The following is a 19569-nucleotide window of genomic DNA, read 5'->3' as shown; positions in this document are numbered from 1 at the left end:
TCATATATCCTGTTTTATTCTGACAGTCTCTTGTCCGGTGTGGATCTTGTGCATTTCCTTGTGTTCCTTGTTGTGATCAGCCTCATTCCCCTGCTCTGTGTCACTTAGTTTCGATTTGTAGCGTCTTTCCAGTTTAGTTATTGTTTTTGTAATCAGCAGTAAAGTTGGTTTTAAGGTTAGTTTTTGTCCCCAAATTCTGCATTTTGGATCCTATCCTGATGGCAAAGAAAGGCACTCCTTTCTGGCTGTGGATTTGTAAAATCGTATTACTGCTATGGTTATCTACCTATTTACTACCCAACAGTTGTAAAGCATCTAATAGTTGTCAATAGCTATGTACCAGCAAAAGTTCACTATTAATGTCGTTAGGCCAATATAATAACAGACCTCTTCAAAAACATTAAAAATCTGTAAATTATTGCGATTTTGATGTATATAAAGTAAAACACATTTATTAATCTGCTGTTTCAGAAGTAAGCATTATTATAAGAAACACAATAGCAAAACAAAACTACATACTATTATGCATTTGTATGAACGTCAAAGAAAGTGACAAAGATTTAGAAACACATTCAGTTATAACAAATGGTGCTGAATGGGGATAACTGTAGCATGAGATATCAGTTGTACTCGGCGAAAGAAGAGATTCAGAAACTTGTGTGTCAGGAATAACTGCACTGAAACCCTGTCTTGATAAATTTAGCTGTGTAAAGCTAGTGTGGCTAAGCAACCTGCAGCTATGTTCTCTGTTGATGCATTTGTATGGCAGGGTCTATAGTCACATATTGACAGGTGAACATGACCTTCACATTACATTTACTGTTGTTATCGGTTGTTATATTTAAACCTTCAGTGAATGCAACGGATTTCAGCCTAAATGGGCATTTTCAAAATGAATCATATCTTTGTTTGCTTGTGATGCCGGATTACTTTTGTCTCACTTTAGTGTAAAGGCCATTAAATGCCAAGCATGTTGTAAAAAAGATTCAGAATTTGTCAGCTCAAAACTTGTCATGTAATAAATAGACACTTTACGTTTTGCATTTTTGCTATAAATTTACCCCCAAAAAATGTACTGTGAAAAAAATGAAGAATTAAAGTTGACATCTCTCCATGATGAGCAGGTCATGAGCAGGTTACCCAACAGCAATAACTAATAAACATATAAATGGCACTCTAAATGGTAAATGGCCTGTGTTTATATAGCGCTTTACTAGTCCCTAAGGACCCCAAAGCACTTTACATATCCAGTCATCCACCCATTCACACACACATTCACACACTGGTGATGGCAAGCTACATTGTAGCCACAGCCACCCTGGGGCGCACTGACAGACTCTATTAGCCAACACTGGGGCAGAGTTTATCCAAATATATGTTGAGGGGTTCGAAAATTATGTCAAAGCAGGTCTATGTGAAGTGTGTCTTACTGTGATCAGTTTGTGTGATTAACTTCAGATCCTGTGGTTTTCCTGAAATCGAGTTTTGACAATATTATGTAATATAGGTGACAATCAAAGTCATCAGAAAGACTGCTGTAGTTCGTGCTGTACATTCAAATTTCATCATGGCTGAACTTCAGCTGTTAGCCATCCTTGTGGTGGCTGTAGCTCAGGTGGCAGAGCAGGTCAGCCACTAATCAGAAGGTCGGTGGTTTGATCCCAGGCTGCACCCTGGCTGCATGCCAAATATCCTTGGGCAAGATACTAACCCCGTGTTTGCCTACTGGTGGTGGTCAGAGGGCCCGGTGGCGCCTGTGTCCGGCAGCCTCGCCTCTGTCAGTGCGCCCCAGGGCAGCTGTGGCTACAATGTAGCTTGCTATCGCCAGTGTGTGAATGTGTGTGTGAATGGGTGGATGACTGAATGTAGTGTAAAGCGCTTTGGGGTCCTATGGACTAGAAAAGCGCTATACAAATGCAGGCCATTTACCATCCTTGTATGTAAGTAATTTTTTATTGGGCTTTTATATTTTTTGCAAAACAATGCAGGAAAATGTTCTGTACTCCTAATGTTGGACCTCACGTCAGCCTTTGACACCATTGACCATTACATTTTGCTTGAAAGGCTGAAATACTGGGTTGGTGTATCTGGGTCTGCCTTAGAGTGGTTCTCCTCGTATCTCTATGAACGATACTTTTTTGTGGTGGTCTCTAAGTACAGGTCATCTTCCACGACCCTGTCCTATGGTGTGCCACAAGGTTCTGTGCTGGGGCCCTTATTGTTTTTAATATATCTACTTCCTCTCCAACATATTTTGAGCCCCTTTGAGGACATTTGCTACCACTGCCACGCAGATGACATCCAGTTATATATTTCTTTTAAACCTGAAGATGTTTCTAGGCTGCAGATTCTAAACGAGTGCTTAGAATCCATCAAAGGTTGGATGGCTGACAACTTCCTCCAACTTAATGAAGAAAAGACTGAAGGGGAGCTAGCAAAAGGCATCAGAGCAACACACAATTGGTCGCGGGGGATTTTACTATCGAACATCTATCTATCAATCTCCCTTTTCCTTTTATTCAGGACAAGAGAATTACTCTTGAACCAATCTTTAACCTTACGCATGCATTCGGGCCGATCGTGGCTCAAGAGTTGGCAGTTCGTCTTGTAATCAGAAGGTTGACGGTTCGAGCCCCGGCTCCGACAGTCTCGGCCGTTGTGTCCTTGGGCAAGACACTTCACCTGTTGCCTACTGGTGGTGGTCAGAGGGCCCGATGGCGCCAGTGTCCGGCAGCCTCGCCTCTGTCAGTGGGCAGCTATGGCTACAATGTAGCTTGCCATCACCAGTGTGTGAATGTATGTGTGAATGGGTGGATGACTGAATGTAGTGTAAAGCCCTTTGGGGTCCATAGGGACTAAGTAAAGCACTATACAAATACAGGCCATTTACCAATTACCATTCACGAAGATAATGAAAAGACATAGCAAGATCATCAGTAGTCTCAAAGTAAATCTGTACATCATCAGCATAGCAATGAAAGGCAATATTATACTTTCCAAAAATTGCTCCAAGAGGGAGCAGATATAATGAGAAGAGAATAGGGCCTAATACAGATCCTTGAGGCACACAACAGCGTACAGGTATTGAGGAAGATGAGAAGTTGCCCAAATTAACCGAGAATGACCTGTCAGCGAGATAAGATTTAAACCATAAGGGCAGTGCCTCTAATATCCACAGTATGCTCAAGTCTTAGTAGAAGAATGTTATGATCCACCATATCAAAAGCCGAGGAAAGATCCAATAAAACCAGGACCACAGAAAGTCCAGAATCAGTGCTTACAAGAAGTTCATTGAGAACTCTAAGCAAGGCCGTTTCAGTGCTGTGCCTTGGCTTAACGGCAGACTGAAATTTCTCGGCAATGTTGTTCGCGTCTAAATACGCCTGAAGCTGAGAAAGAACTAGTCGCTCCAGGATCTTGGACAGAAAAGGAAGCTTAGAGATTGGTCTATAATTCAAGAGATCATAACAATCAAGATTCTTTTTTCTCAGAATAGGCTGGACTACAGCATGCTTAAAGGCCAGTGGGACAGATCCAGAGAGTGGAGAAAAATTAATTAAGAATAGAATGCTCCGTCCAATTACATCAAAGCAGCCCTTAACAATGCGTGATGGGAGAATATCAAACACAGTATTGGTGTTTTTCAGTTGATCAACCAACTGCTTCAGAGTCGAAAGTAACACGGGCTCAAATTAATAAAAAGTTGAATTACACTCAGAGGAAAAAAAGGACAAGAAGCAGACGAAGGGAAAAATGTAAAAGATGAAACCTTATCTAAAAAAAGAATTTGAAAACGCTCACAAAGAGCTTGTGAATATGGTAAAGGCATATCAGAACAGGGATTAACAACAGAATTAAAAATTTTAAATAGCATACGGAGGTTGTGACCAGAGATGTAATCTGATTACTTTTTTCAAGTAACGAGTAAAGTAAGGGATTACTATTGCAAAAACGGTAATTAGATTACCGTTAACGCTGCGTTACTGCGTTACTAAAACCGTGATTTTTTTGCGAGAATGTCTCACGACAGTGACGTAAGCGAGTGCGCCATTAGTGACAACAGCTGTGTGAAGATCAACAATGGATCACATATCGATTGTGGGAGAGAGTATGAGCGTGCAGCGTTTAAAGCGTGGAAGTACTGACCTTACTTTGAGTTTGATTCCATAAAAAGTGACAAAAACATTAGCGTCCATCGTGCGTGGGAAGAAAACTTCTTTTTACAGCGAAAAAAACCCCTAAACTTCCAAGCAAGCACCGAGTGCGCAACGACGTAATGGGAAATTCACAGAGAAACTCGCGGATTCTTCAACTGACCGCGGCACACCTGCACCAGGGTAAACCTCCGCCTACCGCAGTCCTGCTTTACAGGTGAAAATAGAGCAACAGGACCGCTGAGTCTTTGACTTTATTTATTTTCTGCTGTGTTTTACTTGCATCTATTTGAAAGAGTGAGTGTAAACACAAAAAATATTTTATTTTATGTGCTGGAATGTGTAGAAAATAGGTTTAAATGTTAAACTAATTTCTTCAAGTCAGAGAATGTTGCATATAATTAAATTTTTGCTTGATGCATAAAGTTAAAAGATTAAAACTGATAAAACAAGTTAAAAAAAAAGAGACTTTTCCATTTGATTACATTTTGTATGATGGATTATGCAGAAAAAGTAGAACTGGGCTGAAAGATCTATCGCTTTATCACCTCTTCAGGTTGTAAATCGTGTTTTAAAAAGTAACTAAGTAACTAAGTATTTAATTACTTTTGAAAATAAGTAATCAGTAAAGTAACGGGATTACTTTTTTGGGGAAGTAATCAGTAATTAGTTACTGATTACTTTTTTCAAGTAACTTGACCAACACTGGTTGTGACCATTAGCCAGAATGACTTTGGAAAGAAAAGATGCCTTAGCCATTCTAGCAGCAGTTTGCATATTCGAGCGGCTAGTCCTATCATAAGAGACCTGAAGTTTATCTGTCTTTGTACAAAAGAAAATCTGTCTCTTTGTCTTTAGTGCCGGGACTTTATAACAACGACCTGATGGAAGCAGTTGAAAATCATTAAAGAGAGGGTGATCTGAACAAAACAAGACAGAGGTTGTCTTTTTCAGCACCTGCCTGTTATAAAAGTCCACAAGGCAGACCTCCCTGAAATCTGACCAGCCACTTTAACCAGATTGCTAAGTCTGGTGTTATTATTCGAGGACATATCACCATACCAAGCAATGATACAGAAGGTTAAAACAGATTCAATAAAATTTTTATAAAAAAGAGTCATCATTTAAGATGAAACATTAAAACCTCTCAACCTCCTTAAAAAGTACAGTCTTTGTTTAACCTTTTTCACTGTAGCAGCAAGATGTGACTCAAATGGCAGACCCTTATCAAGAACAAGCTCCAAATACTTATAACTGTCCACCAGTTCAATGGTTACACCATTTACCACTGTTAGCGCAGGATGGGAGGATGTCTTCCTGAAGTCAATAACCATGTCCTTGGTTTTCAAGGTGTTGATCTTTAAGAAAGACTGATCACACCACGAAGCAAACTCATCAACAACAGGCCCATGGGAATCCTCTTCACCATGAGGGAGGCTTACAATGTCATCTGCATATTTAATGAAATGCCTATTGGCCTATATACTGCGACAGTCATTAGTGTACAAAATATATAGTAGAGGAGAGAGACAACATCCTTGTGGTGAGCCAGTAGAAGAATTCAGCTGTTTACTCTCACACACTGAGATCTGTCAGTTAAAAAGTCTAAAATCCAACCAACAAGATTAAAATCAAGTTTAAACTGGTTAAGAAGTTTATCAGCTAAAAGATGTGGCTGGATATTATTAAAAGTTGAAGAGAAATCAATAAATAAGAGCTGAGCATGAGGTTTGGCGCCATCAAGATGGCGATATAGGAAATTCAACAGTGACCACTGCATCATCAACACCTCTACGAGGCCTGTATGAAAATTGTAGTGGGTCGATAAGCTTTTCTAAGTAGAAAAGCTTGATGAAGTTTTTCAAAGGACTTCACCATTAAAGATGTAAAAGGGACAGGTCTAAAATCATTTAATGATGTAGGTTTTGTGGTCTTAGTGACTGGAGAAATAATTGATGTTTTCCATACCTCTGGAACATTCTGTTGCTGAAGAGATAAAAGAAAGATATAATTAAAAAATACTGCATAATAGCTCAGCACATGTTCTAAGCACCTGGCCACATATATTATCAGGGCCTGGACTTTTATTAGTCTTAGTCATTTTAAAAAGATTTTCCACCCTTTTATCATCAAAGAACAAAGCTGGGAGGGTTCTGGTGCTCTCTTTTAAGAAATCCACTGTGTTTCTAAAATTATAATTATCATTAAATCTCAAATAAAATCTATTCAGCTCATTGGCTAACCGAGAGTCTGAACTAAAACCAGGGAGACTTATCTTATTACAGACACTGTGACAATGACCAGTCATGTGTTTCATGCCTGCATAGGCAACCCTTAAGTCATTGCTACCCATCTCCGACTCTACCTTATCGTTGTATTTTATTTTGGCTTTTTTAATTTCTGATCTGACCTCCTTCCTAATTTCTCTAACTTTTGAGATATTTGCTTTAATAAAAGCTTTTTTTCCTTTCACGAATAAGCCTCATAAGAGCTTTTGAAGACCATGGTTTTCTTATTAGGAAAAAATGCACAACTTTTGAAGGAGTAATCATATCTCTGCAAAAGGAGATATAGCTGCAGACAACGTCAGTGAGTACATTAATGTCTCTGCATGATTCTGTAAACACCGTCCAGTCTGTACAGTCAAAGCAGCCCTGCAGGGCTAAAGAGGCGTCATCACTCCAAACCTTTATGTGGTGTTTCCTCACCTTCTCTCTCCTCAGCACAGTCTTATAAACTGGCAAGAGATGCACGTGTTGTGATCCGAGGATCCAAGGGCGGGGCCTGCCACAGATGTATATGTATCTTTTATGGAACCATAACATATATCCAGAGTCTTATTGAAGCGTGTCGGACAGTTCACATACTGATAAAAACTGCCCAATGTTTTCGTCAAGTCACAGCAATTAAAGTCCCCAAGAACAATATTAGGGGCCTCAGGAGAGAGAGATTGTAGTGAGTGGATAACGTTGGAGATAGTGTCAGTTGCATTCTTTGGATTCGCTCTAGGATGGATGTAAACAACGGTGACGTTGATCTGTGGGAATTCCCTCGACAGATAAAATGGCCTCAAAGACAGAGAGGAGCGCAATGTCAGGCAGACATGCTTGTTTACAGATGGTCACATTTTTACACCATTTCCGTGGGATTTCTGGGTAGCTCTGGGATCTCGATCCAAACGTATGGGAAACTTGAAGCCCTTTAGTTCCGTAGAAGAATCAGGTTTGAGAAGTTCACTTAGAAATCCCCCCGACACTCTGTGCTGTGATCTACCGTCGCCTGAAATATAATCTTTTAAAGTCTTTTATCTATGACTTTGCTGACCGTTTAGGATCTCTTTGCTTAAATTATGATTGTGTTCTTATTACTGGTGATTTTAACATTCATATTTGTTGTAAAGACAAGATCTGCTTGCCAAGGATTTCCTTGCCTTAGCTGATTCTTTTAACTTTAGTGGGTAAATGGTCCAACTCACTCCAAAGGTCACACTCTTGATTTGGTTCTCTCTAATGGTTTGGACATTTGTGTTAGGGATACTAGCAATGTTGGAATTTCCGACCACTTTCCAGTCATCTTTAATGCTAAGTTATGCAAAACGGATCTTAACTTTGAGGGCCATCGACATCTTGTACATAAAATCAATTCTTAGACAGTGGCTGAATTTTCGGCTGCTTTTTAAAAATCTGCCTTCTTTAGTCGTTTCGCCAACTCTTTATGTAACACATGCTCATCTATGCTGGACTCCGTGGCCCCAATAAAAGTGAAACGACCTAGTAGCTGCTCCCAACCCTGGTTAAATGATTCCACACAAGCTCTACGACATGTCTGCAGGCAAGCTGAGCGCATGCCTCTTAAATGGAACTGGTAGGTTTGAGTCAATTACCCCAATTCTCCCTGACCTCACTGGCTTCCCATTAAATATCGCATTGATTTTAAAACCTTACTGCTTACTTTTAAAATAATAAATAATACCGTGCCTAGTTACCTTACTGATCTTCTCAGCTTGTATATTCCTAGGAGAGCACTGAGATCATCAGGCCAATTCCTCTTGGTGCAACCTAGGTCACAGCTGAAGACCCGAGGTGACCGTGCCTTCGCTTCAGTTGCACCTAACCTCTGGAACAGTCTCCCACAAGCTATTCGTGCATCTGATTTGATCCAGACTTTTAAATCTTGATTGGAAACTTATTTTAGCTTAGCCTTTTCGGCTGTTTAGTGTATGCATCTTTTCAGTGTTCCCTCATGCAACCCCTCTTCGTTTGTTTTGTTGGACAAGGTTTTGTATTGTTTTAACCTTTCAGTTTAATTTGATATCTTCTTACTTTGTTTGCTTGGTTAATTTATGTCTTCCACCTGTTAGCTTATTTGTATTTTATTACTGCTTTTACTGGATTTTGTGAAACACTTTGGCGCACCTCTGGTTTTAAATGTGCTATATAAAAAAAGCTGTATTGTATTATTTTGTATATCTATTACTTGCATGGTAATAGTAGTGGTAGAATAGTTAAATTTATGTCTTGCATATTTCCACAACCCTCTATCCATAATCACATACTGTGTATGCTACTGTTGTACATAGTGTATTATCTTACTTATTTTGTATTTGTTTGTATTTTATTTGTATTTTTCTTCTGCTATCTGTACCTGAACTGAGGAAACGCACAAATTTCCTATCCGGGGGATCAATAAAGTCTTATGTTACCTTAAAACGCTGTACTTTTGTGTGACATTCAGGCCATGAAACAGCTGCATATTATCATCAATGTGGACATTTAAACCAGATTACCAGTTTACAAATAAGGAAAAAGTTGAGACACAGATAAAAATGCTTGTTTACTGTCTTTTCTGAAAAGGGTATAGTATTGTGTTTTTATGGTAAATGTGATGTTACAGCCAGGACATGTTGACAGTCATGTTTGTCAATCAGGTGGAAATAGCAGCTCCATCAAAGTCTAAAGGCTCACTAACAACCTATTTTATTTTTTATAAGTTGAACACTAATAAAAAGCAAAGCTTTACAAATGATTAATTCATTATTAGTAATATCTTACTAATGCTTAATAATATGTACACTGTTAAAAAAATCCGTAAATTTAGGGGTCCCTTTACCGTGGATTTGCTACGGATTCGCTCCGTTTTGCGAAATACGGAAAGTTTGCTGTTGCGCAAGGCAGAATTTTCTCCCCCACCCAGAATATTCCGACGCCATTACTTTCAGTGCGGTCAGTGCCTACCTAAATTTCTGCAAGTCACAAGGAAAGTTGGAAACAGGTTGGTTGTGTGGAATGAGAATGAGAATTGAGTGCCACCTTGTTCCCCCTCGTACATTAAATTGGTCTCGATAGGCAGTTGGTAGTGGTGTGTATGTGAGTGGACGTTTGCTGCTAGCTGCGTTAGCATTAGCCAGCCGCCTGCGCTTCGTAAGTACGTCAAAAACCATTTTTTCCCTCCCTCTTACATGAAATTTGGTCTCGATAGTCAGTTGGTAGCCGTGTGTGTTTCATGGTAACATTTGAATGTGTGGGGTTTGCGTTATTTTGTTTTTTGCCCAACTAAAGTTAACGTTAGCCCATAAGTTGGATGCGCGCGCGCGTGTGTGTGTGTGTGTGTGTGTGTGTGTGTGTAAATTAGCCACATGTGTGTATTGTTATAGCTCGCTGTGTTACGTTAGCATGCAACTGAACATGGTAATAATTAAAAGGGGTGATAGTTAAGTAGAATCAGATTTCATTGCAGAAAACATTGCAGCCCAAAGAGAGTGGCCCATGCAGCCCAACGCAGATTACTTATTTGAAGGTACCTGAAAAGTGAATGTGCTTCACTGTGCTGATATAAATTTATTGTTTTCATATTGATTCTGTTCTGATTCTGGCTATCCTTCAATTGGCAAATTCAATCTCTTAAAAATGTTGACTTGTAACATTTGTGGCTTTAACGCTCGGTCTTCGACTGATTACTTGAAACACTGCCGAACACACAGAAATAATAATAATGTATCTTTTTTATGTGGCCATAGGGATTGCAGAAGGAAGTTTAACACATACAGTAGCCTTGCTGTGCATATGTCACGAGCTCATGTAGACAGAAGGAGCACACAAACATGGAACTGTAATGTGTCTGTACAGTTAAGGTGCTTGTTTAATTTTTGCAGCAGTGAATATGATGATCTTAAAACTTTAAAGTGTCATTTGAGTGGTCACATAGATGAGGGTTTGACTGTAACATGTCCCTTTGATGGATGTTCTAAGACATTCAATGTAAAGTCATCATTTTTAACGCATATTTCCAGATACCATAAAGGGTGGGATGTTACCAAGATAGCCCCAGTTCATATATGTGAACTAACAGAACGGTCTTTCCAAGGTGAAGGATCACCTGAAGAACCTGAAAGTTTTAACATTGATGCAGAACAAAGTGATAATTTCTGCAGTGATCAAGTGAAAGACAACTTCACAGAGAGTCTTGCTCAGTTTTACTTGGGTTTACAGGCAAAATATTTGGTTCCAGCCTCCACAATAACAGAAATAGCAAATGAAATGAGAACTATAAGTGATATTCAACAGGAATATACTGTGGATGCACTAGCCTGTGAACTGGGGCAGTATGGTGTTCCAAAGGAGACTGTAACATCTCTTGGGAATAGTATATACGAGCAGAGCCCTATGCACAAGGCATTACATGAAAAGGGTCATTTAACTACGCAACACAAGAGGCTGAAATATTACAAGTCACACTATGACTATGTTGAACCTGTTGAAGTTTTTCTTGGACGCAATCGCAGTGGCCAGAAGAGGCACTATCATTACATCCCAATACTGGAAACCCTCAAAGTAATTCTGAAACAGCAAGGTTTAGATCAGCACAGTCCTAGTTCAAATTCTGAAGATGATGTACTGTGTGATGTCACTGATGGGTGGGCCATCAAATCCAATGCCATGTTTTCCTCAGACCCAGACAGTTTAAAGGTAATGCTCTTTCAGGATGCTTTTGAGGTGGCTAATCCACTCGGATCTGCCAAGACAAAGCATAAAGTATTGGCTGTCTACTTCACACTTGGAAATTTTCATCCACACCAACGATCAACTGTTGATCAGATACAGTTGGCATTACTCTGTGTAGAGAAAGATTGCAAATACTTTGGAATGGATAAGATTTTCAATAAGCTAGTGTCAGACTTGTGTGAGCTGGAGGAAAGGGGCATATCTTTCAATGGAAAAATATATAAAGGCACTGTTGCGTGCATAATGGGCGATAATCTGGGCTCCCACATGATTGGTGGCTTTACAGAAAATTTCAGTGATAGGTTTGTAGCTTGAACCTATTCGCTGGAACGTTAAGACAATATAATTACACTGCAAGCAAGACGCAAGTAGGCAAAGTTCTTCATGTTACTCGTGCACGGGAGAGAACCGGACAACCGCTTGACTCCAGTTGGTCTCGTCCGTCCTCCCGTAACACTGTCCTTTTATTGAGGTTACATGAATATGCATAGGTTCATTAACATACGACGTCTACATACAAACAAAGAGTACCTTGCCTGTGTGTGTGTGTGTGTGTGTGTGTGTGTGTGTGTGTGTGTGTGTGTGTGTGTGTGGCTGATCAAAGGGTCAAACATCCTTGGTCAGGAAGAGGGTAGCCTCCCCCTCACCCTAGATGGTTCATCCTAGATAACACGGTGAGGAAGTCCTGCAGTTCATCTAAACAAAGAGCACTTAGACTAGAACAGACGTAGCTACGTTAATCCTACCATAAAACAATAAGACACGGTATGACCTCTCATGCTCCCAAAGTGCTGTCTAATACACACAAAGTTTGCAGACTATCAAGGATCAAAACCTCTACCAATCTACAACTAATTACAAAACTCTAAGCATATATAAGTAAATATTTCTAAGCATAAATGACAATCAACAATACAAATCTAACATTCAGCACAGCTCAATATTTCTGCAGATACTGTTTGGCAACAAAAAGTGAATTTCAGTCGAACCCTCTCACAGTTTTCACTCATAGAAATCCAGCTGATCATAATGAGACTGTGCGGTTTCTGGAAAGTAACAATGAAGTACACACTCATCACGGTGTTAAATGTGACAGTGTTTTCAACAAACTGTCCAACTTTCATGTGTGTCAGCCAGGCTTACCAGCTTGTTTAGCTCATGGTCTGTTTGAGGGGGTAGTAGATTATGATTTGGCATTGTTTTTGCAGTTCTTAATCAGAACACAAAAGTGGTTCAGTTATGAGGTTCTTAATGAAAGAATCAAATCATTTCCTGGTGAAAGCAGCGACAAGCTAAACACTATTCCCACTACAGGAGCCAGGCTTGGAGGACATGCAGCCCAAAACAGGTGGCTTTTGAAATTCTTGCCTGTTTTGGTGCATGACACAATTGAAGATGCTGATAATGAAGTATGGGGACTTGTACTACTTCTGAGGGAGCTTGTTGAATTTGTCTGTGCACCTCGGCTCTCAGAGTTGCAGATTGCTTTCATGAAGGGACTGATTGAACTGTATGTGGAATTGAGGCAAGAGCTGTTTCCAAGAGTTCAACTTAGACCAAAACACCACTATCTGCTTCACTATGCACACTTGACTTTACAATTTGGCCCACTCATATATACTTGGACAATGCGCTTTGAATCAAAACATTCTTATTTTAAAAGGTGCATTAGAGCAAGTAAGAACTTCATAAATGTAACCAAGTCTCTGGCTGAACGGCACCAGTTGCTTCAGGCTTATCAGTCTTGTGGTACCTTGTTTCGTTCCCAGGTTCGTGTCTCGGACTCAACACGGTTCTATCCAGAGCTCTATGACCAGAACATAAAGACAGTGGTTGGAGAATTTGATTTGAACTCAAGTAACTCAGTTGTCACAGAGAGTGTGCAGGTTAAAGGCACTACATATGCAAATGGAATGCTGGTCTTACTGAGCTACACAAAAGGACTACTGCAGTTAGGACAAATAGCAAGCATTTTTGTAAAAAATGAAACTACTGTCCTACTTTTGCTTCGAGGGAAAACTGCCAGCTGGATACCTGAGCTTGGACTCTATGAACTTGATGAAAATGCTTCTGACCTGTTCAGTTGCCATGATTTGAACAAACTTGCTGATTATCATCCACTTTATTCTTACCAGAGAGGTACTCGGTGGCTCATTCCTCTTAAACACACACCAACATGGAACTTGTGAAAAACTATGTCAAGAAAGCAATGCCATCGCTCAGTAGCGATCAGATGGATACACTCATGGCTAAACTGGAGGAATTAGGAGTTCTCTCTGTAGATGACCTGAGCCTTGTGGACCCGGAGGACATTAAAGACACTCTGCCATTCATTCAGTGCAAAAGATTCGTCAGAGCTGTCAAAGCATTGGAAGCAGGTGAGTTTTTGCCCCTCTGTTTTAATGCAAGTTTTCTGAAACTACAAAGGTTTATTCCAAAAATGCAAAAAAAAAGTTGCCATCAGCTGTACATGGCAATAATTACTCTATAATTGGTTTTCATAATTAGGTCCATTTGTATTCCTGGTTGACCCAAACTAGACATTGAGGACCAATGTATTAATTGATTTGCAACAATTGTGATGTGTTTAATTTATGGAGATGTTTGTCATGTCATCCATAGATTCACAAACTCCACCGCAGTTCACCCGGCCTGGCCCCTCATCAACACCTGAACCACAGAGGTTTCAGCTGCCCTCAACACCACCTGAGACAGCCGACTCCCCATCCCAAGACGCATATTCTGTACCATGGCACAAATTTCCCTCAAAAGTCATGGATGAGTTGCGTGAAAAAAAGTACATAATGGGGAAAGACAGACGAGAGATGGTTCGGATCGTCGCTGAAGATTACCTCCATAAACACCCAGGAAGACCTGGTAGACAAAAGCTGAGGGAACTCGCCAGTATGATTGTAGGACAATATCCTGCCTCCTTCAAGCTGACAGAGCCGTTTGGAAACAAACCTTTTGCAAAAGATGGTTCTGAAACTCTCTTTCGTCAGCTGGAACACAGAATTGAAAATATGAAGAGGCCACAAAGCTCACTGAAGAGGCAAGCAGGGGGTGAAAATTCAACAAAGAAAAGGCCCAGGAATTCAGATCTGTATGGATGTGTGGCGTGGGATCCAATCATTGAGGGGGCCGTGTGTAGAGAAGACCTGCTGTCTAAACGAGATGAGTTGAAACGTGCCTTTCAAACCCAGGATCTTCAGGTGGGTCTGCAATCATCCATTACAGATACAGAAAGCTTTATTAATCCTCGAAGAGCAATTCGGTTCCTACAGTCCACCATCTAGACATACAACCATTCACACAGCAATAGTATATAGCAGGAGTAATGCGATAAGGTCTGGGTCCAAGTACAATTTAGGACACATTGTGAAATTGTAGATCGTCTGTAGATCACTATGCCCATAGTCAATTGAAATTGATACCCTGTTTTATTATTTTAATTGGTTAGTTTGACTAACTGTTCGACTGTTTGTCTAACTGCCTCATATCTTTAGGAGTCATCTGTTCGAAAATTGATGACTGAAACATATCCCATTCAGCGTGAAATCCTCAACGATGATGATACCACTATTGCCGTTGTAAAGGACGAGTGGCCGTTCCTGTTTGAAGTTCCTCACCTGTTTGATCATGCATCTAAACTCCTTGGCTTCTCTGTACAAAACAAGCTGGCACAGGTGTGTTGTTATTGTTATTATTATGATTGTGCTGTGCTGCTCCATATGGAGAGAATTTTGTCTTTATTAATCAATCAGAAAAAGATTTGCAACCAAAAAGAGAGTTGAGACCAAAAAAGATAAACTGGCAACCAATCAAATAGAATAACTTGGATGAACAATCAAATGGAATAGATTTGAGACCAAAAATCAGGAAGTGACAACCAAAAAAGCAGGACATTTGAGATCAAAACAGAACAGGTTGCAAATGAAAATGAAATAATTCATTTTTATTTTTATTTTTTTCAAAATTCTCTCCATAGCTCCAAACGAAAATGAGTGTTAGTCTTATGTACTTGTACAAAATTAACACCTTGAACCTTGAACAGGAACTTTCCAAAAAAGAAAAGGGGATCAATGACTTCCTTGACTCCAAAGGGATGAAGATGGGCGAAGGTCCAATACAGCTCATCTGTGGCATTTCAAAATACTTCAAGGAAGACTCTTATAAACTCTTCCACAAAAAAGAGGTAGATGTTTTAGATTTTAAACTGTGTGCAAGATAATTATTTGCATCCAGTGGTGAACCAAGTAACCAACCACAGTAGGAAGTATAGATTCCCCTAATTGTGCTGCTGATATTCTCTATAAACTCTCTATCTATAAACTATTTACATTAATGTTTTTGCATAATGGCTACCTCTGTCTGATGAAGACACTAGCAGATAGTCAATTTGCCAGCAGGTTTGTGTGTACTGGAAACATTAATTCATGTATCATGTCTGTCACCAAAACAGATCTCTGCAGATCCTGAAGTCGAACTCCCAGTGACCCCATGCATCCTAATCAGAGGTTTGTAGTTAAATCTTTTTTTGTATCCCAGCAAGCTGTTGTTAGCTGTTGTTATAAGCTGTTGTTGTGTCATATTTATTAAAGAAATGTTTTGCTTGCCTTAAAATATAGGATTTTTTTTTTTTTTGTAAATGGTACATGGTTTTTATCTGTGTTTAAGGTGACCAGCAATTCAAGATTGCTGTTGATGGGTTACTTGTCAATGACCACATCACCTCTCCCATTGTGGCCTTGAGCTACGTCTTCTCCATGTTTTATGTCTGCAACATCCAATACCCACCGGAGATGGCTTTTACTCTCGAATTCATGCAAAGGTAAGCACTCATTGTTTGGAAATACTTTGTAAATGTGACTTTGCCGTGCCTTTCTGCACCTGACCTGCTTTTTGTCAATCTACACTAAACCCGTTTGTCTGAGATGTACAAGCTCAAAATGTGTCGTCACATGCTGTGAGCTTTTAGATCAGCTGTTATTGGCTTATGATCCCCCTGAATATGGATTTGTTCAGAGATTTTGTAGCTCCCTGTTGAAGACTATTGTTGGAATAAATGTGTCATATCTTTTTAAAGGGCAGGTAACATGCTTTTTGCTTTAAATAGTGTCCTAAGTCAATCAATAACAAAACAAACATAACATGATTCCAGTTGGGAAATGGAGCAAAAACATATTTTTCTCAGAATGGTTTGTTGACACAAAATTCGTTTGAGCTATCTCTTTAAAACCATTAGCACCTGAGACCAGGTTATGTCAGTGGTGGTCAAACCTTTTCATGTCAAAGACACACAAACTGAAATTTATTTGGCTGCAGACCCCAAACTCAAAATATGTTGTTCCAGGGACACCCCCCCCCCCCCCCCCCCCCCGAAGGAAAGACTAAACATATTAATTTAAAAAATACTACATAGTGGATTCATGCCCAAATGTTAATACTTGTACTGATGTGTAACGTGCACTGAATGTCACAGTTTCTCCACTCCATGTTTGAATAACCCCCAGGACAGTCCGTGTTCAAATGTGCTGTTACACCTTTTGATAGGACAATGTCAACTGTGTTTTCTATCCCCTTCTGTGTTCTGTGCATTTATAATATCCCTGCATACACATTGAGGATGCATGCTGTCATGTGTTGGTGATAAGCAGACTTCTCACCCTTGCAAACATTTCTGTATATGCACAGTGTGAATGCATGTGTCTTGAAAAGACAAAGGAAGAGAGCTTAGCCACTGGCACCAGCACCACAACAACATTGGGTTCTAGACAGATGGTCAACTAGAATGATAGAGAGGTTCACACATAGGGGCATATTGAAGAAAACAAATGTAGGATTTTATTGAACTGTGCAAACTTTGTCTGCATATCACTATTGTTTTTTTTTTTTCCCTCAGAGTTTTCTTTGGGGTCAATCCTGAGCGAGGCTCCAAGGCAGAGAAGAAGGGGAAGAAACGGCACTTCATTCCTCCACAGGTGTGCAAGCTGGTTTCTCAGCTGAAGGAATTTGAATGCAAGCAGAAGGAATCTGAATGGGCCATTTGAGCTGTTCTCAGAGCTCAGAAAATACCTTTTTGGACTGAATGTACACACACACACACACACACACACACACACACACACACACACACACACACACACACAAAGGCAAATCCAAAAACATGGGGCTTGGGAGTAGAATTACAGATTTTTACAGTATTAGGTGAGTTCAGATGTTTTAACTAGATGCCCACAACACACATGCTGCAGTTTCAAATCCCCCATGTTAAGGGGGAGGGAAGGTGGGCGATATTTGTCATTCCAGTTAAGCTTTTCCTGTCATTGTGGAGTTGAAGGTGTAAGTTTTAATTTTTTTTTAGTTTTAAGTTGTTTTAAGAGTTTTAAAAATCTCTTTATGGCATGTTGCACAGTCATCCTTCTAAGGTCATGGTTGTTATTGCTGCACTGATGTTTTATAGAAAAGTTGTATAATGTAATACTTCTAATGTTCTATTTGTTTTTTGTAGAAAGGTCAGCCACTGGTTGCAGAGCTCTGCCTGTCGGTGTGATATGTGGAGTTGGAGGTGTAGGTTTCTGCATCCTCCTGGAGGGGGCTCCTCATTTTGCACTGACAGGTGAGACAGCAACAGCAATGCTGGCAGTTTTATTGTCTTATTTTGTCATTGTCTTTAACAAATCAATTTGTTATTAATGCCTGTCAGCCTGTGGATGCTAAAAAGTTGCTAGATTTGGCATCTCCCTGTTAAAGGACATGGCTGTACTTCTTTGAGAAAACAGCTGGTTTATGTATGTAAAATTTCTCTGAATGTGAAGGTGATGTTCTGAATGTTTTAATGGTTGTAGTGTAAATATTGCAAATCATTCACCACAAAAAGTGAAATCACTTTAAAGCACTGGCAGCTGTTAAAGGAAATAAATAATTGCTGTGATTCTACATTTGTGCTTTATTGATGGTAAACGGTATAGAGAATGGTACAGAATTAAACATTTTAGGATGACTGAAGTGTCCGTAAATGGTATGGATTGAGTACTTAAATAATACGGAATATTCCATTTTAGGTTTGATGGAACTGTCCGTAAATGGTAAAGAAAAAGTCAGGTAAATCTACGGAAATATCTGTTATAGGGTTTACGGAATTGTCTGTGCAATAACGCCGAAATTTATGGAAAATACGGAATTTTCCATTTTAGGTTTGACGGAAATGTCCGTCAATGGTACAGAAAAACTCGGGTAAATCTACAGAAATATCCGTTTTAAGGTTTACGGAAGTGCCCGTACAATAACGGAAAAAGTGCTGGTAATTAATTACCAGCACTTTTTCCGTTTTATAACGGAATTTTTTTTAACAGTGTAGTTATGAATAAACCTGTAAACCAGTCTGTACCTGTTAGCCAACACTGATGCAGACTTTATCTAAATATATCATAGTGAATATCAAACTTAACTTAATATCATGGTCTGGCAGTTCTCACTGGTCGGCCTGCCTGTTGTGTCTGTGTGGATGTTGCTTCTCCCTCCCCCTCTCCAACTCCATGTGTGTTGGTTTTTGCTTTTGCGGAAATGTGTGCTTCCATCACTTTGGAGCCATCTTTTGGGAAGAGTGTACAAAACTGTTCCATCGTTATCTCACTGTAAATACATTTCACTGTCTTTGCTCAAGAAGCTTCGTATTCTGGACTGCTCATTCCCACACCTTGACACTTAATGTTTAGTTCTGGCTTTCTGAGAATCAGGTTCTGAAACCACTAGCTTCTACATTTCCATTATTGTAACAAAGTCATGTTCAGTATAACTCGCTTATCGCATACATAATTTATTTCCTCCACAGAAACAGATTATTTTCTTTCTAGTTTATCACTTTCTTGTTTGCTGCTTATTAATATTTTTTGTAGTTAAATTATTAAATTTACTTGCTTTATTTTTGTTTTCTGCTTTCACTGCTTCATAAGATCTTGTACGCTCATTTTCAGGTCAGTTGTTTTTAGATTAGTGGAGGTTATTTAGGTACCCTGGTTAAGCCCCTCAGTTTAGCCACAGCCTGTTTTAGTTTCCTTTAAGACAAACTTTAATCTCATTGGTTGAACATCCCAATGACGAGGTTTGAACAGCAGTTCGGAGCTGCTGTGCTCACAGTGAAAGCTTTTTACTTTATATGGTCTCTTTTTAATTTATCCTACTTGCCAAAGGTTTATCATGTTGGCCGTGTGTGTTGAGGCCTTTGCTATAGTTCGCAAAACAAAATACACTGAATAGACATTCATAGGTCATAGTAATGTTACTTCTGCTGGATTGTTTATATTAATTCTGCCTCACATTCCACAGACAAAAACAACTATACAGACTCATAGAAACAGAAAAGACTCAGATAACAGTTGGGATTTTTAAAATGGTGGAACACTGAGATATTA

At 39.5% G+C, this 19569-nt stretch overlaps 1 protein-coding gene across 5 annotated transcripts in view; it reads left to right on the top strand.

Moving 5' to 3' along the window:
• Positions 1 to 18094, top strand: part of LOC113016706 (uncharacterized) — a 91870-nt gene extending 73776 nt beyond the window's left edge. Inside the window, exons 1-9 of one of the 5 annotated variants that reach the window (XM_080301820.1) lie at positions 9264 to 9425; positions 13291 to 13533; positions 13778 to 14367; positions 14662 to 14841; positions 15210 to 15350; positions 15618 to 15672; positions 15833 to 15986; positions 17058 to 17268; positions 17313 to 18094. In XM_080301820.1, the coding sequence (XP_080157946.1) occupies positions 13332 to 13533; positions 13778 to 14367; positions 14662 to 14841; positions 15210 to 15350; positions 15618 to 15672; positions 15833 to 15986; positions 17058 to 17205 (1470 nt within the window). In that variant the 5' untranslated portion in view covers positions 9264 to 9425; positions 13291 to 13331 and the 3' untranslated portion in view covers positions 17206 to 17268; positions 17313 to 18094. Of the gene's footprint in view, positions 1 to 9263; positions 9426 to 12104; positions 13534 to 13777; positions 14368 to 14661; positions 14842 to 15209; positions 15351 to 15617; positions 15673 to 15832; positions 15987 to 17057; positions 17269 to 17312 lie in introns of those variants that run through there. The other 4 variants (XM_080301819.1, XM_080301821.1, XM_080301818.1 and 1 more) reach the window with 4 other exon arrangements.
• Positions 18095 to 19569: the final 1475 nt, after the last annotated feature.

This window comes from Astatotilapia calliptera, chromosome 5 (genome assembly GCF_964374335.1).
Source record: "Astatotilapia calliptera chromosome 5, fAstCal68.1, whole genome shotgun sequence".
NCBI lineage: Eukaryota > Metazoa > Chordata > Actinopteri > Cichliformes > Cichlidae > Astatotilapia > Astatotilapia calliptera.
The sequence above is the reverse complement of the archived record's forward strand: the minus strand, read 5'-3'. Positions and strand labels throughout refer to the sequence as shown.